The sequence below is a fragment of the Lissotriton vulgaris genome, chromosome 4_1 (genome assembly GCF_964263255.1).
Source record: "Lissotriton vulgaris chromosome 4_1, aLisVul1.2, whole genome shotgun sequence".
NCBI classification, from domain to species: domain Eukaryota; kingdom Metazoa; phylum Chordata; class Amphibia; order Caudata; family Salamandridae; genus Lissotriton; species Lissotriton vulgaris.
In genome coordinates this window covers 1,604,462,264-1,604,486,305 of record NC_141691.1, presented here as the reverse complement: position 1 = coordinate 1,604,486,305, position 24,042 = coordinate 1,604,462,264, and the positions used below count along the sequence as shown (strand labels likewise).

The 24,042-nt window shown below is 45.2% G+C and overlaps 1 protein-coding gene across 3 annotated transcripts in view; it reads left to right on the top strand.

The window, feature by feature from the left end:
* Nucleotides 1-24,042, top strand: part of NCOA2 (nuclear receptor coactivator 2) — a 768,019-nt gene that overhangs the window by 627,278 nt on the left and 116,699 nt on the right. For all 3 annotated transcript variants that reach the window (XM_086965858.1, XM_086965859.1, XM_086965857.1), the window contains exon 19: nt 9,437-9,614. In XM_086965858.1, coding sequence (XP_086821984.1) covers nt 9,437-9,614 — 178 coding nt within the window. The remainder of the gene's footprint in view (nt 1-9,436; nt 9,615-24,042) is intronic.

Genomic DNA, 24,042 nt, shown 5'->3' with positions numbered 1-24,042 from the left:
AATACATAATGACCTGGATACAGCTAAATATGCCCTGCAAACTTACCTAGATACTGTAGTTTGGTGGCTTTAGGTATCAAGTGTTGTCATCTATGAACACGTCTGGATGGGCGCCACTGGATTTTCTGGGAGGACCAAGGCTTTGCTTATGGGTATCCCCTTGAAAGGTATATGGCTATTTTACGAAAAAGGATGATTCAATACTGGTGTACTTTAAGAGTATCAGAGCTACAGATCACTCTGTGGGGCTGCTTTCGCTAACCTACTGGTTCAACCAGCAGCACAGAATGTTTTGTTGGTATTCCAAATGTCTCTGCTTACCAAATCTGCCTTTTGTGACTCCAAGATTGGGGGTAGTATAAAGAGTGGCCACCAGAATGTGCAGCAATCCTCTTCCTCCTTGCTTGGTACTGCAGCCATGCCAAGCCTCTTGACTTTTCCCTCCTACATTACTTTGGGGCCATGGGGGGGCATGGTTGAGGGAATAATTATTGCCTTTCCAGCTGATTTTCTATTACTTGGGACCAGTGGGTCCTTTAGATTGTTCTCTTTGGTTACTTCCTTTTCCTTTTGCATGCTTCTCCATATGTTGTGCCACTTTATGCCCAAAAGTCGCCAATATTCTCTCTCAAAGCACTGATCGTGCCAGCCAAAGAAGTGATCAAGCTTGTTACAGCTGTGGAAAGAGTCTTCCGATGTTACCACGGATACTTTCTAGTGCCCAAAAAGGACAGAGATCTAAGGCCAATTTGTTTTATCTGCGGTTGTTGAACTCCTTCCTCAGGAAGGAAAATGTCCAGATATTGATCCTTGCACAGGTCCTGTTGGATTTGGACCCCGAAGACTGGATGGTGTCCTTGGGCATTCAGGGCAATTACTTCCATGTGCCGTCCCTAACAGTCTGAAAAAAAATAAAAATAAAAAATTGATACTTGTATAGTGCACTACTCACCTGCAAGGGTCTCAAGGCGCTTGTACGAATACTGCTGTGGAACCCATCCTGGCTTTCCCTGTGAGGCATCCACTCCTGGGCACCCCCAAGGTGGAGGCCAGGCATCCTTAGCGTTGTGGGGGCCGTTGTGGAGATTAAGCAAGCTATTGCCCAGAGTTGCAGAGTGGGACTCCATGATTGGAATAGGCACCGAGGCGAGAATTATCAGGTCCGTGGAATTTTTGAGCTCAAGGCGGGGAATTGAACCCTGGTCCCAGGGTAGACCTCTGCATCAGGGTCTGCCGCTCTAACCATTGAGCCACACTTCACCACTGAAAGAAGTATCCCTGCTTCTAGGTGTGGTTGGTCTTTACCAATTCACAATCCCCTAGTGTAACCTTAGTTTTGCCCCTCCAGTGTTCTTAAAGATCATGTCTAATTTTGTGGACGATCTTCACTGGTTAGGGTGCAAGTACTCCTGTATCTCCATGACAACGTGCTGAAGACAAGCTTGCCTCAGAGTCTCCAAACACCTTCAGACAACTGTTTCACTACTGTCCTCCTTGGGCCAACATCCTACCATCCACCTGTACCGAAGATTCCCTTTTTAGACACAGTTGTGTCCAAGGCCCATCTGCCCTTTCAATGAGTCTAGGACTTTCTGTCTAGGATCTCAATGTTTCAGATGGTTGTTCCAGCTGTGGTGGTTGTGAGATTTCTGGGGCTTCTGGCTTCGTACATCCTGTTGGTGCTGCATGACCATTACCATTGGGCCCTCCAATGGAACCTTTACCTGCAGTGGACCCAACACACTTTGGACGAGATGGCTCAGGACATTCTGGGGTGAATGCTGAATGCAACTAACTTGAAGCAGGTCGTTACCACAATCGGAACTCACTGTAGTGATGGGTGCTTATTCATTCCATTGGCTGAGCTGATCAGCTGGACAATTTAGAGATCAGAGGCCTTGGGTACTCAGTGTAGCAACCCAATAACATCAAACTTCTGGACTTGTATGCTATTTGTGTGGCCACAGAAGGCCTTCCTGCCATTCATCCAGGTCAAGCCAGCCGGAGTGCTAATGGGCAACACAACTGCCTTGGGGTACTGCAACAGATTAGAGCCTTTTGTGGTCCTGTGCGCTTTGCCTGGAGGCTCTCACAGAGGTTGGCTGCTCATCAGATTTCCCTGACACTTACTGTGTGGGACCACTTAGTACTTGGGCTGACAAGCTTAGCAGGTGTACTCTTGCCAACCACGAGTGGTGTCTGTACATGGAAGTCGTTTGGTGGGATACCTCCTTGGTAGAGCTGTTTGGTTGCTCCTAACACAATGCACTGTCCAGCCTTCAGCATCCTGGAGTTTCCTCTTTGAGGTTACCTGGGAGACCTCCAACTTTGAAGGGTCTATGACTTACTGTACGCATTCCCACCTTTGCTGTTAGTCCTGTGGGTCCTGAAGAAAGTAAGTCGGGACTAAGCACAGCTCATTCTTATTTTTCTAAGCTGGGCTAGAAGCATGTGGCACTCCAAGCTGCTGACATGTTATGTTATGTTATCGATATTTGTTATGCGCACAGCTGCTCCAGCTAAGGAGCGTCCTGGCGCAGTGACAAGGTAGGACATAACATAACAGGAACTAAAACGGAAGGCCTTTAAGATGACTGATTAAAACAAAAAGGTTTTAATAGCTTTCCAAAAAAGCGTAAGGTCCTCCAGCAGGCGGATTTCAACTGGAAGAGAGTTCCAAATGGTTGCAGCTTTGACGCTAAAAGAGCGTCCTCCCGCACGGCAGAGCCTGAATCTAGGGACCACAGCAAGAGCCTGGCCTTGAGAACGAAGGGTGCGCGTGGGTACATAAAAGGACAGAAAGCTGGACATAATTTGGGGGCCTATACCTTTCAAAATTTTAAAGGTCAAGCAAAGGACCTTGAAATGAATTCGCTTCCTCACTGGAAGCCAGTGCAAGGAGCGAAGGACACTTGACACGGAACAAAATCTGGGCAGGCCTACAATCGCTCTGGCCGCAGCATTTTGTACCCCTTGTAAACGGGTGATTTCTGCCTGATTGGCCCCAACCAGGAGAGAGCTGGCGTAATCCAGGCGAGAGATGACAGTGGCCTGGATTACCAGCTGCCTGGTTGGAGCATCAAAATATTTGAGGACAGGTCTTAAGCCTCTCAACAGGCCAAAACAGCAAGCAGCTGTTTTCTTGGTGTGGCCGACGAAGGTAAGACCAGCATCCAACCAGACTCCCAGGTTTTTCAGTTCCGACACCGGGGTCGGAGTTGGTCCCAACTCTGGCGGCCACCATTGGTCACCCCATAATTCCACTCTCTTTCCGACATTCATAACTTCTGTCTTGGTGGCATTAAGCTGGAGACAGTTCCCCGTCAGCCAGCCGGCCACCGCCTTCAGTCCATTCTGAAACCTGGGGGCATCTAGTTCCACATCCCCGCTGAGAGTAACTGCCAGCTGTGTGTCGTCGGCATATGAGACCAAGGTCAGGCCCCACTGCCTGGCGACCTCAGCCAGCTGTCTCACGTACAGGTTGAATAACGTGGGGCTCAGCGAGGATCCCTGCGGAACCCCCATGGCCAGCGGCTGGAAATTGGACTTGAAAGGAGGGATGGCCACACAGAAGGAACGATTGTTGAGAAAGGAGCGAAACCACTGCAGAGCCTGGCCCCCAACACCAATCTCCTCGAGCCGGTGCAAAAGGATACTATGAGAGACCGTGTCAAAGGCGGCGCTGAGATCTAATGGTACAGCGCCGCCGTCTGACCAGCATCCAACACCGCTCGTAGATGCTCTACCATCACGAGGAGGGCGGATTCCATGCTGTGCCCAGCACGGAAGCCATTTTGTGTGGGGTCTAGGGCATTGATCCGGGCAAGATGTTCTGACAGGGCCAGATTAACATGAGCCTCCGTTATCTTCGCCGGCCAGGGTAGCAGTGAGATGGGGCGGTAGCTTTCGGGCTTCGAGGGGTCCAAGGTGGACTTCTTGATAATTGGGGACACCACCGCCTGCTTCCATTTAGTTGGAACCACACCCGAATCCAGTGAGAGGTTGACTAGGGAACATACAACAGAACGTCCCATAAAGGCCTGATCTCTGAAAAGAGCAGGTCTTACTGGATCCGATGGGGAGCCAGATTTAACCTGCAAAGCAAGTTTGTCAAATCCCTCCGGAAGAAGTGGGGGAAATGAAAGCAGGGTAGGATGACGTAGTGCCCCTTGGAGACTCCCAGGTCAATCCCTGTGCTGGGGAAGGCCCGGTAAATAGCCTGGACCTTTCCCAGAAAGTAAGAGGCAAGGGACTCACAGTGGGAGGTGGATCCCACAGCCGCAGAGGAAGTCCGCTTCGCCAGAAGATCTTTCACGGCCTTGAAGATGGTCTTTGACGGGTTTGAGCTGTTGCGAATTTCAGCAGCATAAAATGCCGCACGGGCTCGACAGATTGTCCGGTGGTAGATCTTGACGGAAGCAACATATGCAGCTTTCAAATCAGCCTCATAAGTCTTCCGCCTTGCTCTTTCCGCCCGTCTGCAGGTTCCCTTCAAGGCACCTAAGACGCTGTTGTACCAGGGCCTCGACTCTCTGGTGCTGATTTTACTCGATACAATAGGAATCGGAGTCCAGGGCCCTGGCACTCCAAGAGCAGAAATGGTCATAGCCCTCTTCCACGTCATTCAGTGGGCCCAGCGGTTCTACCGCTAGGAGGCGGTGAAAGTCTTCTAGCCTAGGTTTATTCCAATGCCTCCTAGATACCCGTCTGACCGAAGAGGTGGAGAGGGTCACGGGTAAAGGACATTGGATGGTCACCAGAGAATGGTCTGTCCACGCTAACCTTTAACTTTAGTCTCAGCCAGATTGGTAAAGAAGGGGTCCAGGATATGTCCCCCTACATGGGTGGGCTGAGATACCAGCTGGGAGAGCTGAAAGGCCTCTAAGTCAGCAGAAATGCTGCGTATCGTCGAGTTGGTAGGTGTATCGAAATGAAGGTTCAGATCACCCAGGATGGAATAGTTAGCACAACCTATAGCTAGTGTGCTAACAGCTTCGGGGAATGAATTTCTGAACACCACATCGCTACCCGGCGGACGATCGACAACCATCCCAGAGAACGTGAACTGGGGGCTGACTGAGATCTTGAAAGAGGCACTTTCACATACGGCAATGTTAAGGCCGCTCCATACGCAGGCAAAACAAGACCTGACTATAAGGGCTATACCACCACCTCTCGATGATCTGTTTAGAGTGAACATAGAATAATCAGGGGGCATGCTATATTGGAAATAGCAGCATCCACATCCTGAAGCCAGGTTTCTGTGATGGCAAAAACTTCGGGGGCTTCATCCTCGATTAGATCATAGATGTCTTGATGATGTTTCAAAGCCGATCTAACATTCAGGTTTAATACCCGCAAATAGGGCGGCGAGCCCTTAGTACAGGGGGCAGCTAGCGAGACCTTTCGGAGGATAGACCCCGGGAGGTCAAGCGCCCATCCGTTGCAACGGCAACGGTACGGGCCGCAGAGCGGGTGAACAGGAGGGAGCCTGCACCGATGAATGGCCTGACCGATGGAACCTAAACTCTCTCTGGAGTATGTAAGCATCACGGCTCGCGTAAAGATGTCTCGTCTGCCACAACCCACCTACCTGCAGCGTCCCGCACGGCCTTAGCGCGGACGGTCGCAGACGGGCAGGACTCTGGCACGACTCCGGCCACGCAAAGGCGCGCCCGCTACGCGATCCCGCTACGCTAGCGTTGAACATTTACCCTCCACTTCAGCTGCCCCTTTGCGTGGACCTGCTTTCTTACTAACATGGTAGAGTCTTTCACCCTAACCTTCACAATCTACACCTCCATGCATGGAAATTTAGTGGAACCAACTAAGGCTTTGATATATACTGGAAGAGATGGATGTCGTCCTGGCGCCTTGCTATTTTTCCACCAAGTCTGTGTATTTTGATCATTGGGCAATGTTTGTCATTCAGTGTGGGAAAGAGCAAGTTGACCCTCTACAGACAGGGTTGTCCGATGTGTGGTTTGTAATGTCTTCAGCCCAGCAATGCTCTTCTGTGGGCAGAGTTAAATGTTATTTGTCAGCCAGTTTATCCTCCCTTTGTTTACTGAATCAGCTCTTTTGCTGCAGTGAACCCCTAATTTTTTCTTGACCTTCTTGATAGTGAAACAGTTTAGCAGAGAAATTGTGTGTTTCTTTAGCGTCATAACATACAGTTGTGTTATTCTTGCAACAGTGAAGCTCTTCCATTTCCGATTTCCTAGAGGTTCACCTGATTATTCAAGGCACCTTTCCCAGGAGGTTCTATACTTTAGAGATCAACACTTAAAAGAATTACTCTCCAGTGGCAGGATCTTGTATTTCATTGAGGCAGGTGCAGTATAGATATTGCTTCAATCTGTGCTAGTGCCTTCCCTAGAACTGTCAACTAAAATATTTTGCGGTGTTTTGCCACACTCTGTTTCATCTACTCCAACAAATAAAAACCTGCCTGTTCTATAGTAGGATTATTGTCTCGAGAGTTATCCTTTTGCTGTTCAGTCCTTGTTCTTGGGGCTTTTTCATTCAGAGGGTTTTGGGTGTTCTACCTTCAAAATATGTATTGTATGATTTCATCTGCTTCTACTTCTACACACACCTACTCTTGATTGCAGAAGATGCACTACTAACACCCCTTTCCTCAAACACTTTACCTTCACACTTAATTTTCTATCCTAAAGAAATAAGTACTGATCATTTAAGTATATGGGTAAGTAGACCGGTATGACATTTATATTGCAACAGTTCATTCGAAGTTGTTTCTAGGCAGACTGGTTATAGTGGTATGCCCAAGAAGAATTCTGCACATGTTAAATTTAGTATTTAAATGCAGGAAATTGTGATGACTGAGTCCAACCAGGGAGTGTCCAACATAGGTGTAGGAGGACCGGATGCATCCCACATTTTTAGAATAAACACAAACTATGTAAACGAGATGCCTTAAGCTTGACTTTATGTAAATATTTTCAGTATTAATATCTGAAAACTCCGGTATGTATCTGGTCTTTCTTTTTGCATTGGACATCTCATTTAGACCATTGGCCCGTCTTTCTTACTGCATTGGTTCCACCCAAGAGCAGTCTTTACAAACTATTAGCATTGTTAGCAAATGATTAAAGAGGTGCAAACCTATCAAAGTCAAAATACTTTATTTCGAAGAAATACATTCTTACAGAAATATTGCATGTAACCTAATTCACTAATATAAACAATGACCGGTATCATAAGATCAGTAGTGTGCAGGACACATTTAAATCATTTCAACCAACACATGACTTCGGCTTATAAAGGATATAGCAGTGTGAGCATTTAAAATTTCCCAACACTAAAACCCTATAGAAGGTCAATAGCCCAAAATCCCACATACATTAAAAACATTTTAAAAAGAAAGAAAGAAAGTGACAAATTAACCAGCAGCATGTAACTCGTTTTGCCAAAGTAAAACATAAAGTGCAGTATGCACAGCACCTTATCACAATCACAAGGGAATCTCTCAATCAACATCACTGACAAGGTCTAATTTCTCATCTCCAGGCCAAACCATGTCAGTGCATTCTCTTAATGCGATCTGCGTCTGTATATTAGTTAGAGATACAACGCTACCGACTTTAGGGGAGTGCCAACTTAGATCTTAAAACACTCAGAGGAGAGAAGGTAAACATGGGATGGAGTGATTTTATGTACATATTGACCAGTGGCAATTGCTACATATGATATCTTAGGTCCCGCATAGTATAAACCCATTTCTCTTGACTGTATCCCAAACTTTTTGAAAACAGGCTGGAGAATCTTCTTCCTTTATTCGAGGAAGAATACACAGTCCATCAAATAGGTGGCTCACTGAATAGTTCCTTCCCCGCTTACAGGGGCATTGTTCATGGTTCTCGGTTATTTCAGTTTTTATCCCGGATATTTGCCAAGCAGATTCAATTCCCACCCAACCGCAGAATTTTGTTTCATAGAAACTCATTGTGGATTTTATATAAGTACGGGAAGAGGTCCATACGCTTCTGGGAAACTAGGAAGGGGGTAACTGAACTCTTAACCTTAACCTTGAGCACATTGCCTGAGGCTACTCTTTATTTACAAGCCTATTTATAGGTTGTGTTATTCATTTATTTGGACTGGCATTATTGGATTCCTCTCCCATATTACAAAGCTGGTACTTCTAGTTAAATCGTTGAAAAAATTGATCAGTAAGTCTAATTAAGATTTTGTTATGTGTCTTACTGTTTTGCTTTTGCAAATGAGGCGTTCCTTAGGTCGAGTGCAGTTAATTGGTTCGTTTTAATGCCTTATGCCACTATTATTCAACTGATAATCTTTTCCATCTCAAAACGTGCTATGCATCTGCATTCATGTCTACTGTCTCATTGAGAATTGGGTTGGTAGAACCTTTTTAGTTTTTCACATATTCTTTCCTGTCGATAGTGACATTTTGTACACTAAATTGGTCTTCATCATTCTTTACCTAAACAGTGTTCATGCAACAAGTTGTGGGGACCTTTTTTGTTCCATGTGGTTTAACTATGTACAATATTGGACTCTTTCACAGTCTTGATACATAGGTGCTTCTTAAATATGGATTTGAAGACCACTGGACCCATTTCTGGTTTTGAGTGTAAGAAAGTATTTCGGGTAACAAAAACATGCTTTAATGGGGCGGAAACATGTTTCTTCTACATGGGTTTAGTAGAGCATACTGTTCACTCCTGCAAAACACAGATAACATTTCAGCATGAAGTATTTAGATGTTAACAATGTCTTCTGTCTATAGAAAACAAGTCCCATCGTTCTTTTTAGTATCATTGCACTGTTAAATGACTTTTCAGAAGACACTGGTACTGTCATTAAATTCAGGAATTCCCCCGGTGTGTTCACCTTTTGGCTTCCTTCTTTGCTTGCAATGCTTCTATTTTGTTGTCTTTGTGGTGAATGTTTGACCATGATCTGTAATGATACAATTGAAATGTTTCATTAAATCTGAAACAATATGTAATATTCTAAATTCTTCGCAAATGAGTTCAAGTTCATAATGAGAAAAAAAAGAATGCTTCCATTTGTTATCCTGGAAAGGACAAGGAATTGATGTTCGTTTTTTTTTTCTTCTAAAAGACTTACGTTTTGGACATATTTTGGCTTTTGTATTTGGTTTGATGATTAGCGCATGTACAGCAGGTTACCTGTTCTGTTATGCCAGCTTAAGTTTAAAATCTTGCCATTTATTAGCATTAGTGGTGAAAGTGAACTGATCTTTTGATCAGATCTCATACTCCATAATGGAATGAAATAAGAATCAAGATTTCACTTTTACGATCTAAATAATTAACTTTCCAGGATACACAAAAAACCTATATATGATTTTTCATTTGATTTACAAATGTCTGAATGTGAATTGTTCGATTTGGTTTTGAGTCATGTTGTATTCATTTTCTAGGATTAAGCCAACAGCCGGATCCTGGATTCACTGGGGCAACAACTCCCCAGAGCCCATTGATGTCCCCTAGATTGACTCACACCCAGAGCCCATTGCTTCAACAGACTCAGGCTAACCCATCCTACCAAACATCTGCAGAGATGAATGGATGGGCACAGGGGAATATGAGTGCAAACAGGTACATAAAAAATAGTTAACATCCCATAATGTTGCAAAGTTTTTCTGATTTTAATTTACAATGCAATTTTCTTTCTGCTATCATTGTACTTGGACGTAAAGCGAAACTTCGTAATATTCAAATATGTTTGGTGCATTCTCACTGTGAGGCACAACTCTCTCTATAATATTGCCCATGACTGCCATCCACACTTCCTTCAAGAAGCACATATTTCCCACATGTAGTCACAAAAAAGTTGTTTGTCTAGATTAAATTTAATTGGATTCCTGAGAATGGGCTTTATAATATTTTCAGCATCATGTTTTTATTTAAAATCACCCTTTAATAATTGGTGAATAATGTGTATTCTACCAACAAAAGGAATGAAATAAAATGTTGAAAAATTATGTTGGTTATTTTATGACGATAAATTTACAGTAAACCGTTCTCACCAGCATTAGATCATTTTGTGGAGTCACAAGCTTCAATCATTCCCATGGTTATATTTCAAAAACAGTACCAAGAAATAGCACTAGAAAACAGCTTGAAACAACCCTACTTTAATGACATTATTCACCTCATTAGACAAAGCACAACCTTCAATCGATGAGGTGAGAGTGCGCTGAACTCTACAGACCTCCGACTGCAGATTTCGAATGCAGTTCATATTGGAGGGAGTTCCTCTCAGATGTTAGGTTTTTCTCATCACTCTTTCATTATTTCAGTCTCTTTCTCTGGGAGTTTCCTCCAGTGGAAGACAGAATGCTTTTTTTTATGGGGTCAGAAAATGGCTGTGGATCTTGTAATAGAAAATACATTTTATAGATGACCCACGTGCTGACTGCATTTATTGACTTTACCTCCAGCACAAACCAAAGGATTGGAAAATGTTCTGAGTTTTTGACAGAACTATGAATGATAGGTAAGCCTGTGTGCTCAGATGGCTACAGAAGGAAAAAGGTAGTGACCAGGTCTCTTCCGACAAGGAATCCTTTCACGGCGACTTACTTGAAAGTAAACAGTAACTGAAATGTCATCCCTAGGGGGAAAGCATGCCATGGAAGATGACATCTAAGAAGAATCCACTTTATACTTCAGGGGAACCCTCCCTCTTGCCTTGTCCAGCTTGCACTGCCCCATCCTCCCTGCCCTTTACACCCCGATATGACTGCCAAAATAAACAACAATAAATCCATAAGGAAATCAAATAGGCCATCTAAGTCATCTTATGAGGCACAACGCAAGACCAAAGGCACTGCCCTTGCATTAAGTCATTGGCACTTTGACTGTTCCATCACTTGAAGTCCACAGCCATGGACGAAACTTTTGGATCTCTTGTCAATAATTTCATTGTCCAGGATCACACCATCTTTAGTGGTACAACCAACGTAGTCCGCACCACTGCCAATGACATTAAAAAGAACAGTTCTCTCCTTACCTTTGGTTCCTGCTAAACATACCTTTGCATCTGAGGATACATCCCCTGGCAAAGTCCCTCTGCAGTATCTTACAAGGATCCTAGACACTGGAGGGGAATCCCAGAACGAATGGTCCTTTGGTATAGCAACCAGCACTACACAGCACAATGTTAAATGCCAGGAAGGTTATGAAACAGACAAGCAATACAGATGTGGAAACCAGCAAGAGAACATGCACTGTTATTATGATACATAATAGGAATCCCACTGGGAATAACATCACCCTCAGGACAAAAGGTAGTGTGATGAGTACAATGGGGAGTCTCCCTTTTAAGATTTACTAATGCTCAATAATTCCTCTCAGCTTAATTAATGATCTACATGAAAACATATTCCTTCCAAATCTGTGGGTGTGCCTCAGCCAGCTCTACCTCATCTAGCATCACCACAGCCTCCACTGCAACCACTTTTCACAATTGGAGGCGAATTCATCTGACAAGGATGACAAAAAAGGAGAGAACTTCTCATGCCGACACTAGCTACTGTAAATGAGTGAGGCAGCTATATGGCCCCGCAAAACTATGCATCCACCTGTCTCATACAGACTCGTTCAGAAAATTGAACTATATTCCATTCCTTGGAGATGGCACTGAACATTTTGACATGCCTCTGTAGGTCACTAAAAGGACTGTTTACTATTTCAAGGAGGCAACCAGCAAATCGGTCAAATCCTTTGGCATCATTGATCCTATTTGGAAGGACAAAGTCAAAATCATTCAGATCCTGTAGGATGGTCAACATAGACTTCTGACAGGTGCAAAAAAATGGCAGGGGGTAGCTTTGCTCCACTGTAGGGAAGTGCCCCTTGTTGACATGGTCACCCCCCACTTTTTCCCTGGTACCTAAGGTCTGAGCTACTCAAGAAGGGCCCCAAGGGCTGCAGTGCGAATTGTGCCACCCTAAGGAAACCTTCTCCAAACTCATGCATGGTTGCCATTGACAAAAGAGAAAACACGACCTGACAAACCTCCCTGTATGCCATGTCCCCTAACCTCATGTAATATTTGTAAGTCACCACTACAGCAGGCCTTACAACCCTATTGCAGGGTGCCTTATATTACATGTGAGGACATATCTGCATGAGCAGATATGCCCCTGTGCTGATCAGTTCCAGTGCTGTCAGTACAAGTGATCAGGGAAGCCATTTTAACCCATGTGGTGGACACTGTTGAAAACGAGTTCCCCAGCTACAGGATGGCATTGCTGAAAATAGGGATGTTTGGTATCCAACATCTCTTATTCACAACCCCACCCTGATTCCAGTGGTGGAGTTGTTGAGAACCTGCACACATAAGGCACCTTAGTTGTACTCTCTGAAAACTTACCAGCCTTTGGTGGGTTGGCTGACTGGTCTCTGCCTATCCGCCACCAAGATAGTTTTCTGATCTCCCAGGGTGAGGGCCTCTACTCTCAGGAGGTCAGAAACAAAGCCTGCTCAGGAAGAGGGTGTTTACATCCCCTCCCTCAGGATGACCTGCTGATGAGCATTCCAAGGCAGGGGCGTTTCAAAGAACCCCCACCATTGAAATTAAATAAAACAACCATCTTCGACCCCATCACAGACTTCATCAATTCCAACTACATCTTCCTCTGGGACCTCAATTTTCACCTGGACGACCCCACAGACACTCCACCAACCTCCTGGAATGCATGGGCAACATGGGCATCATCCAGCTGGTCACTGACCCTACACACAAAGCTGGAAACACTCTGGATCAGATTTAAATGGCCAGCGCCAGAATCAAATACAGCCATGCAAAAGAACTCACCTGGACTGACCCATCACTCCATCTTCCATTCCACCATCGCAGGGTCACTAGACAATGACATCAGCCCCCCAACGCCCGATTCCACAGCTGGAACAAAGTATCACAGACCCAATGGATGGACGCTTTCGGCACCATTCAACCCGATCTCTCAACCAACCTGGAGCAAGCAGTACCGAACTTCCCCACCTCGGATCACCAATGCAGCTGACCAAGTCGCCCCATCAAACAAGCCAAGAACCGCAGCTCCACCAAGTTAGTCAGCTGGTACACTCCAGACCTCAGGACGATGAAACACAGCTGCAGACAACTGGAAAGAAGATGGTACACCAGCAGAGAGGCCCCACAGATCGAGTCAACTTCATGTCAGCCTTCAACAAATACCACCAATGACTCATATGAAATTATCCACCCTAGGATACAGCATTGAAGCAAGCACCAACCACACCAAAGAACTCTTCAGCATCGTCTGAGTATTTCTGAGTATTTCTGCCCTACGGCAATCGAGTAAACGATCCTCCTTCACAGGAACTCTGCAACGCTTTTGCAGACCTTTTCCACAACAAGATATCCACCATCTACAAGAACTTAAAGGCTCAACCCACCAACCTCCATATCGTCCTCACTCCTATGGAAGCCTCTCATGACCAGCAAAAATGATCGCCGGCAGAACACCACAGCCATCATGAACTCCATCCACTCTGGAGCACTCACGGACCCCTGCCCCCACCACCTCTTCAACCTCAGAAGCGAGAACATCGCGCACCAATTAATCACCATACTCAATGCATCCATCACTACAGACTCATGGAAAAACGCTGAAGTCAAACCTCTACTGAAGAAACCCTCAGCCGACCCAGTGAACTCCAGAACTACCACCCCATCTCGCTACTCCCTTTTCCCACCATAGTACTCGAGAAGGCCGTCAACCATCAGCTCACAGAATACCTGGAAAGAAAAGACCTGCTTGATGCCTCCCAATCCGGATTCCGTGCCAACCACAGCACCAAGACCTCCCTGATCGCCACTACTAGCAACATCTGCAGCCTCCTTAACAAAAGAGAATTGTCAGCCCTGATCCTACTCGATCGCTCCGCAGCGTTCAAACTGTATCCCACCACACACTGTTCAAGAGACATCAGGATTCAAGGAGACTCCCTTAGATGGATTGCATTGTTCCTCCAGGGATGCACTCTGAGAATCTGCCTACCTCACTTTGCCTCAGAATCCAAGAGCAGCACCCTTCCAGGTTCATCCATCAGCCCCACCCTCTTTAACACCTACAACTCTAGCCGACATTGTCAGAACCCACGGCCTCAACAACATATCTTATGCCGACGACACCCAGCTCTTTCGCTGCAGACCCCAGCACCACAAAGACCAACTTCCACAACTCCATGAGGAACGTTGCAAGTGGTTGAAGGTCAACTGTCTGAAGCTAGACACTGACAAGACCGAAGTGCTGATCTTTGGCAACAATACCTCTCCTTGTACTGACAATTGGTGGGCCGCAGAGCTTGGACCCACTCCGACAGATCACACCCGCAACTTCAGAAATATCCTGGACAGCAAGCTCACCATGAAGCGACAGATAAATGGCATCTCCTCTGCCAACTTCCACACAAACGCCGCATGCTCCGAAGAATCTTCAAATGGCTTCCCATGAACACAGAGAAAACAGTCTCTCAAGCACTAGTCACCAGCCGACTGAACTACGGCGCAACTCATTGTGCGCAGGAACTACCATTCACCTCTTAAAGAGATTGCAGATGATGCAGAAGTCCTCGAACAGACACATCCTCAACCTGCCTAAACGGCCCCACATCACACCACACCTTGGGAAGCTCCACTGGCTCCATGTCCAGAAAAGTTGTCAATTCAAGATACGCTTACAAAGCCATTGAAGACCTAGGATCAGCATGCATCGACCACGGCCTTAACTTTCAGCAGCCATCCAGAGACATTCGCTCCTCTGCCCTTGCGCAGACACCGCTTAACACCTGAAGCCACTGTGGAGGTTGCGCCTTCTCTTACCTCACTGCCAAGTCTTGGAATGACCTTCCACTCCACCTAGAGTTATCACCCTCGCTGGCGGACTTCAGGAAAAGACTACCCAGCTCCTGGATACCCTCACAGGTAATTGCAGCTCTATGCAAATAATGGTTGATAGATTCAGCGTTATCATTTCGCATAAGTATCCTGACAACACCCAGTTGTATCTAAAAAACATTTACCATCAGAGACTGTCATTTTGAGAAATGTCTTTTACCAACTATGTCATTGGATTCTAAAGGCATATCCTTCCAAAAGCCTAAAATGGAACGGCTCATATCTAAAGACATGTTGGAGTTTGTCCATATGGACAGCCTGACCACAAGGGGCAAATGGTTTCTTGAGGAGCATCAATATCACAGGAACATGCAGAAGTTGAGAATAGGCAATCTCACCATTGAGTGTTTCCTCTGAGTTAATACATCCAATTTGATTCTAAAACTTACAGACACACTCATAATGTATTATCTGAACAAATAAGACAGATAGAGGTTCTCTCCTTCCATCCCTGGTTCCCACATGCTTGCTTATGAACACTGAGCTATCCTGAAAAAAACTAAATGTTTCAATAATGTCTTTCTCTACCTTCAAGTAGAAGATGTTATGCAGGAATAGTTGATAGCTTTTACATTTACTGGCCTGTGCATCTGTCCTGAAGTATCCCCGTCCGGCATCCTTTATCACAGTTCAAGTGATTAAAGATCTCCAAAGGATACTTGAGAAAGTATGGTTTCTTTAAACAAAGCCTCCTGGGAATTGAACAAAATTCTTTTAAAATTGAAAGGTCCCTCTTTTTAGCCATTACCTGCGTTAGATCTGTAAAGCACTTTGCCTGCAAAATTGGTTTTATAACCTCATCTGGAAGGGTGAGTGAGTTTCAAGCTTTCTATATTATAGCTTTGCATTCTTACTTCACTCGTCCTAACATCCATAAAGTACTATTCTGATTTTTCACATTAATCAAGCTATTTTCCTTTGAACCTGCTTCACAAATCTGTTCTGCCAGACACAAGGGCTTTGCATACATTGGATGTGAAAAAAACTCTGATGCTACTTTGGTAAAACAAAAGACATATGTAAGGACAACCAGCTGTTTGGAATGACTGACATTCTCCAAACCTACAGTTTCTATGTATTTGGAAGTTTTCTCATGGAAATTCTTCCCAGAAAACTCTTGGTGAAAGCAGCAGCTGTGGTGTGTAGACAATATAAAAGATGAATGTTAAATCTATGGGATGATCTTTGATGGAAGGGTAGCATTTAATGGGCCAGTCCTTACGTAGGGCTAGACCCACTACTTAATGTAACTGTTTGTCTTCGTAGCTGTCGAAGATGACTTCTCCAAGGAAGTTTAGTTCTCTTCCAGGGGATCCTCATCAAAGTCATAAGCATTAGAATATTCCCGCCCATGCGCGGGACCCCGGAAACACTTTATTATATGTGTCCCATATATATATATAAAAACATGCAATAGCAGCCAAATCACCTCAGAGCTAAAATATGCTGTGAAGAATTTCCACCATACATGAATAATATGCATTAGAAACATGAGAAACAACACCAAAGATTGTTTAGAAACTGTTTAATGCTTAGGCAGCAGTAGAAATTCTTATAACTCACTGAAAGCATAGAAAGCTCCCAGGCTGCATTGCAATGACAGTCTAAAAAGACTGAAAAGCTAACCTGTAGCTGGATACAAAAAACTGACACCGTACCTTTAAGGCACCCATGACCCCTGGTATCCCATCATGCCTCAGGGGTGACAGTTAGGTCAGTTGTTTTTTCCGGCTCCTTCAGGAAGGATCCTGATTACTCAGCTCCACTAATTTCTGTTTTATGACTGAAAATTACTTCACTTTAAACAACTTTTTTACTTACTTTGACATTTTACATCTAGTCAAGTAAGAAACTGTCTTTTTAAGTTAATTTAGTGAGCATTTTCAGCTGAAAATGCCTTCACTTTTTGATAAATGTCCTTCTTGTGGCAACAAGAAAGCAAAATCAGACAACCACGACGTTTGTATCCTGTGTCTGCCTGAAGAACATGATCCAGGCACCTGTCCTCACTGCGAGCACCTGTCAAGAAGAACTCTCAAAGACAGGGAGAGAATTCGCATCTATGGCCTGGCTCACAGGTCATCCAGAGGAAGGTCTCCGGGGAAGAAGGGTTCCAAGAAGACTAAAACATCTTCAAAAGACAGGTCTTCCAACCCTTCAGCTTCAGCGTCAGGCTTGGCGCTGAGGAAAGAACCACCGGTGGATCGTTTGTCTTCAAAAGTACAGTCAACGGCGGGCTCGCCGTCGAAAAGAACAGGTATGACGACGACGTCGAAGGATCCAGCTCCGTCGTCGAAATCCCCTCTGCCGTCGTCAACCAGGCGACGATCGGCGTCGAGGGAGGTCACTCCTCCGCCGTCGTCATCCAGGCGACGACCGGCGTCGAGAAGTTTGACCACTCCGCCGTCGTCTAAGAAACGACATTCGGCGTCGAGGACCAAGACCCCTCCGCCGTCGACAGAAAAACGTCGATCGGCGTAGAGGACGCAGTCTCCGTCGGCGTTTCGTCGACGCTCGGTGTCGAGGGTGTCCAATACCCCTCCGCCGTCGTCGCATAGACATTCGACGTCGAGACAGAGGGCTCCGTCGACGGCTGGTCATCGCCGTTCGACGTCGAGAGAGAGGGCTCAGTCGACGGCCGGTCATCGCCATTCGACGTCGAGACAGAGGGCTCCGTCGACGGCTGGTCATCGTCCTTCGACGTCGAGAGAGAAGACTCCGTCGACGGCTGGTCAGCGCCGCTCGACGTTGAGAGACCATAGATCCTCGCATCGATCGCCGTCGGGGCATTCAAAGTCGAGATTGTTGGACCCGCCGACCCCCCAGAGGCGTTCGGCGTCTAGAGAAGAACGCTCGACGTCGAGACATTCAGAAAGAGCTCGATCGTCGTCAAGAAACTCTGTGATCATGGTTACGGAGTCAGCTTCTCGTCATTCCACTTCACAGTCTTCTGGCTCCTCAACAACATCCTCAAGGTCCAGAAGTCCTGTCCGCAGATCTCCTGTGCGTCAGCCAGACCCTTCGGCTGCAGAGATCAGACTGTCACCTAGATGGTACAAGTCATTGGACCATTGGCGAGATTCAGGGGCTGCTAAACGTATGCAAGAGTATATCATCCCGCATCACAGATCTCCTCTTCAGAGTCTGGTAGAGGAGATGGACAAGTATAGTCCTCCCAGGAACAAATCACCTGTGAGAGCACCAACCAGACATCGCTCTCCCAGAAGGGAACTTCCGGTTAGATCCCGATCTCCCTAACTGCTAAACGACGAAGTGATAGAAGAGCTGTTTCGTTGCTGGGGTCGTCCAGCCATAGACTTGTTTGCAGACAACGAAAACGCCAAATGCCACGCCTTCGCGTCCAGATTCCACCGGCCAGGAACCCAGGGGAATGCTCTCCTGATGGATTGGTCCGGAACATTCGCTTACGCGTTTCCTCCCCTGGCTCTGATTCCGAAGGTAGTATCCAAGCTTCTCAGGTCGGACATGGAGATGATCTTGATAGCTCCGGATTGGCCGCGGCAGTGGTGGTACCCGGACCTTCTGCATCTGTCTGTGTGTCCACACAGACGACTTCCTTGCAGGCCGGACATGTTGAGCAAGATGAACGGGAGGATAATGCATCCCAAACTCCCATCACTGAACCTAACAGCATGGCTCCTGAGGTCCTGCAATATGGACATCTGAACTTACCTCCCAAATGCATGAACATTTTAAAGGAGGCCAAGAGGCCTTCCACGAGAGCGTCCTATGCGATCAAGTGGAAAAGGTTCTACATATGGTGTAGGGATCATCACTTAGATCCGACTAAAGGGCAGGAGGAGGTAATCCTGCCATACCTCCTTTCCTTGGCAACTTCTGGTTTGAAATATGCTTCCATTAGAGTGCACTTGTCAGCCCTAGTAGCGTACAGAAAATCACCTAATCAGATTTCTTTCTTTCAGATTCCGGTGGTTAAGGATTTCCTCCAGGGGTTGAGAAAAGTGTATCCCCCTGTGCGAAATCCTTCTCCTCCTTGGGAATTGAACCTGGTTCTATCCAGGTTAATGTCACCCCCTTTCGAGCCCATCCACAAGGCCTCTTTGCAACATCTCTCTTGGAAAGCGGCTTTTTTAGTGGCGATTACCTCAGCGCGCAGAGTAAGCGAGATACAAGCGCTCTGTGCGTAGGAACCATATAATGTTTTCCACCACAATAGAGTAGTCCTGAGGGCTCATCCATCTTTCTTGCCTCTGTGACGTCGGGTCATGTCGGCGCGAAGCTACAGAAAGAATTTCCGAATGCTGCTGACGCAGGGGGATATTCACAAGGTGAGGACTCCACAGGCAGATACTGTATCTACCAGAAAAAGCGTTACCGAAGGTAAGTAACTTGTTCTTTACTCCTTGTCAAAAATACAATGCATCGCAGCTCTGCATAGTAACATGTTAACACCAACATTCTAGTAAGAATACTTACACGTTAAAAAAGCATTGGAAATGCATTCAGTGTGGTCCTGCCGCCATACATGCGTGCTCCAAGGCTGGGGAGGAGATGGGGTGAGAGGGGCTGGAGCAAGGGTGGGCTGAAGCAAGGAGAGGCAACTTAAATAAAGTAAGAATACTTACACGTTAAAAAAGCATTGGAAATGCATTCGGTGTAGTGCTGCCGCCATACGTGCACGCTCCAAGGCTGGGAAAGGGGGTGAGGGGGGCTGAAGCAAGGGTGGACTGAAGCGAGGAGAGGCAACTTAAATAAACAAGGAGGCAAGTCTGGCGAGGTGTGTGCGATGTGCGCCCGATGTAAGGGTGCCCGCGAGGGATGAGCTAATGAGTCATGACTAGAGAGGAAAGCCAGATGGCGCCTGTGCGCGTAACCGCACAATTTATGCCACCCAAAAAGCGTTGTGTGTTCAGCTTTTTTAAGCCCACTTACTAAAAGTCTCACCAGACCTAAAATGGCGATGTTACTACATCATTTTGCAGGTAAGCGCATGAGTTACCACGCATATGCACAACTACAAAATGACTGCCACCTTTTTTTCTTTTTATTTACAAATCTGAGATAGATTGGTAAATAAAAAAAAGTGCCAAAGTCTTAAAAACAGCCGTTCTAGTAGGTGAGGTTAGCCTAGTCTAATTATAACCAGGGCCACTGGAAGTATGCAACTTTTTTAGCATAGTTATTTATTTGCATTATAGTCCATCATCTGCTGCACAATCTGCAGATTTTTAACAAGAATGCCTAGCTCTGATGGATTAAAAGTCATTGAAAACATGGCGATGTGTTTGCACACGGTGGAAGGCCCTTCACAAATGTTAACTGGTCATCTTTCAATTTCTTATTTCTTTGACTTGGTTGTTAAACTGGCTGGTACTAATGAGGTGAGAGCTTTCCCCAGACAGTATTATCATGTGCAAAATATATAAAATAATGAAGGCATGTTCTATGTTGCTTAGCTCCACATGGAGAGACCACAGCCAGAGACTTAGACTTGCTAATCTGATGTGAAAATGTAGTTTTCAGCGTTTTTACCCTTGGGACAACTGAGACACTGATGCAGAACTGAGGCATCTCTGTGGGGTGTAACGCTTAATGTATTGGCTGATCTGTACCGGTCCCACCCCGTGCAAAGTCTTGTGTAGAATACACATAGATTTAAACTGGATCCTAGCCGAAATGTGCAACCAGTGCAGTTGTTCTGGAATGATTTGACTAATGGGACTGAATTTGGGTAGTTTTAGTAATAGCCCGGCGACAGCATTTTGCCAAGTCTGTAGTTTATGTATCACACTCTTTTTGGCTCCAAGGTAGAGTGAGTTACAGTAGTCAATTTTTGACAAAATCAGAGCCGTAACGACCATTTTCCTTAGGGGGCATAGGGATGAAAGGGAGGATTTTCCAAAGGGTTTTCAACGTGTAGAAGCAGGATGAGGTAATGCTATTGGCCTGATCTGATGGAGAAAGATGATCGTCGATCAGAACTCCAAGGTTTTTTACCTTCTTTACGAGCTGGGGCAAGGCCCTGCTGTCCCGGTCCACCAGTCTGAGTTCCAGAGTGAAATGTCCCTTCCGAACATGACCACTTCCGTCTTCCCGGTGTTCAATTTTAAGCAATTGTTCTGCATCCAGCTAATAATATGGCTCATGCAAAGGTTAAAACGTGCTGGCACAATCTCTGGTTTGGGGGCTTGTGAGACAACATTGTGCAACTTTATTTTTGTTTTTGCCAGTGTAAAATATCCGTGAGACAAACGTGCTGTTGCTGATGAGATCTGTTATGTTAAAAGAAAAACAGTGGCCTAGAGCTCATTCATTACTTTCTATTGGCTGGCTTCACCATATCTCTCAGCACGTGCTGGTTTCACTTGCTCTTTTCATGTGCTTGTCTCTTTGACAGAGCATGGACCAAGTACTGATTAATGTCTTTATTAGTGTCCTTCCACTGCTTGTGCTCAGATTCGGGTACTTTTTGTTTCCTTGTTGCTCCCCCCCCCCTTATTGCTTCCTCGTCATTGTTCCTTGTACCCTCCAGGCCCCCTGTTGTTTGCCCCCATCGTCACCCTCCCGTTGTTGTTGCTTTCCACCTTCCCGCTCTTTGCACTTTCTTGTCTCCCCTAACAGAAAAAAAACCATTGAGCACCTTAATCTTGAATGCCAACCTTGCTACACAGCATGCTTAAACATTGACGAAGTAGGCAAGACCTATTGACTTTCCTAGTGCTCGTTTAAATCTTTCTTAGGCTCCCTCCAGACAAAGAATTTGTGCTCTTTGTCACAGCAGGAAGTACTGGGGCTGGCTCCGAGCTGGAAAACCCATAGCATAGGCACAATTAAGTGTGGGATCTCCCCAATACAACACATGTCAAAGACACCCTGCCCTCCTCTGAAAGTCTTATCCGACAACCTAGCAATAGCCACTGGATTAACCATTAACCTTGAGTTCAGGAGCAGCTTTCTGCCTAGCGTACAAAGCTTTAACGCCTCTTCTGGGGTAGTAAGCTCAATATAAATACAATTACTATTACAATATAATAAGTGTAACTGATTGTCTGACTGCAGGAACCCTCATTATATGTACCAGAAATTGTTCTATTCAGTCTAACACCATGTAAATAGTGATTGTTTTTTTGCTCTGTCTCGTGACAGTTTTTTTTTTTCATGTGGGCTTTGTTTAATTGTTATTTCTCTTCATGTTATCTCATTCCTTACTTTATTTTATGTTGGCACTCACATTTTTCTTGTCTCTACGTAAAGCGCTGTAATGGCCATTTGTTCTTCTAGACCATGACAAGCTTATGTTTGTTCTGGACCTGAAAACAATATTGATCTCATTTGAAGAACATGTTTAAAACTTATGAAACAAGTTTCAGTGCTGCAACAGAGAATGTGTGTATTTAAATATGTGTGGCTGGTAAATGATGTTGCAAGGGCATTTCGTTGAATGTATGACATAGTTGTATCTAAGCTAAACATAGAATGAAGCAGCTAGATAGGAAGTGAAGGAGAGTGAGGTCTTGGTTCTACCCAATACTCATAGTTAGCACGGAGTGTGCTAACTAGCAGGAGCACAACTTGCACCCGCCTCAGAGCTGCAGCCTTCAGAATTATATATACAAAATTACCTTTTTCACACAGTCCAAGATGCATAAATAGGCATTTTACACTATTTGCCCCCAATTTCTGCTAGGTTTTACTTGGTGAGAATCCATAAGGAAAACCCTCACGAATGATAATACGAATTCAGGTACAAATTGAAGTTAACACTTCTAGAATTAGCGGTGCAACATGTTCAGGGCTTGGGTGACACAGTGGGTAAGAGAGCAAGAGTAAGTATGAAATAGCAAGAGCATAAGTAATATCACAGAAAGAGCATTAGAATGAGTGAAAGAATTTGTTTGAGTGAGAGAGCATGCCAGAGGGTGTAAGAATACAGATGGCCCTCAAACAATGTGAACAGAAGAATCTACAGTTCGAAACCGGTGCAGTAACAAGGTCAGATATGCGGCTAAGGCTGAGCTGGCATGCTGGAGGTGGCTTCCCACAGGGACTTGTTAGGTAGTGGAGCAACTGAAGTGTTGAAATCATGTAGCAAATGCTTGTTCACACATTACCTCTGATTGGCATATTTATATTATTTAGACATTTGCAGGTTTGTTTCATATATTGATTAGAAGTTTACACACAACTCTGCTGACAGCTTGTTGTTTCTCTGCACTATTCTACGGGCACAATAACTTTAAAGAAATTTCGGATTACTTGTTCTGTGGCATGTTAATCCTGGTGGATGTATTCCTCTGTCACGTAAATTCCAGTGAACGTTTTTCTGGCATAATAAATTAGACGGCCATTACAGCTCTTGTCATAGCATATATGACGGGTCTTATTTCCCTTGATAAAAAGCATAGCTTCATCTCCTAGATTATCATGATAAATCCTATGCCGCTAACAAATTCTTCCATGCACCTGAACAGCATCCTGCACTGTACAAATCAATAACCAAGTACGTATATGGTTTTGCCTCCGAGCAATATTTTATCTGGGTGTGCTGGCATATTGTGAAATATTGGATTATTTCAGAAGCTCCACCACACTGAATTGCCCCTAAAAGCTGTGGTTTTTAGCAAGGCTACTAATAGTTAACTACTTACCTTTCAGCCCATTTCTTTAAAGAATGAAACGGAGAGGTTGTCTCCCGCTCATCCTAAGAAGTTGCATGTTTAGTCACACTGGGATTCCCGTTGAGTTTTATTTGTGTGCACAGCTTTGAACCCACACAGATGCTGTGCTGCCGCACACCAAGGACAATAATTTGAGGGAACTTTGATCAGTGCACATCCAGAGGCGAGATCAGTCACTCCTGGATTTTTACGCTGTTCTGTCACTTTCTGACAGTAATACAATTTGTCACACAGCTCTCTCAGACAAAATATGGGCAGAAGATTTTCAAGCCTTGTCTGTGATAGAGTGCCCTTATCAGTTCACGGAATCTAAACACTTGACTCACCATTGCAGCAGGCTTGGAATGACTTTCTGAAGCAGCCAGCTGCTGACTACTGGCCACCGAAGGACTCTAGCATACAGTCCACACCTGCATATCCTGGCTAGCCATATACT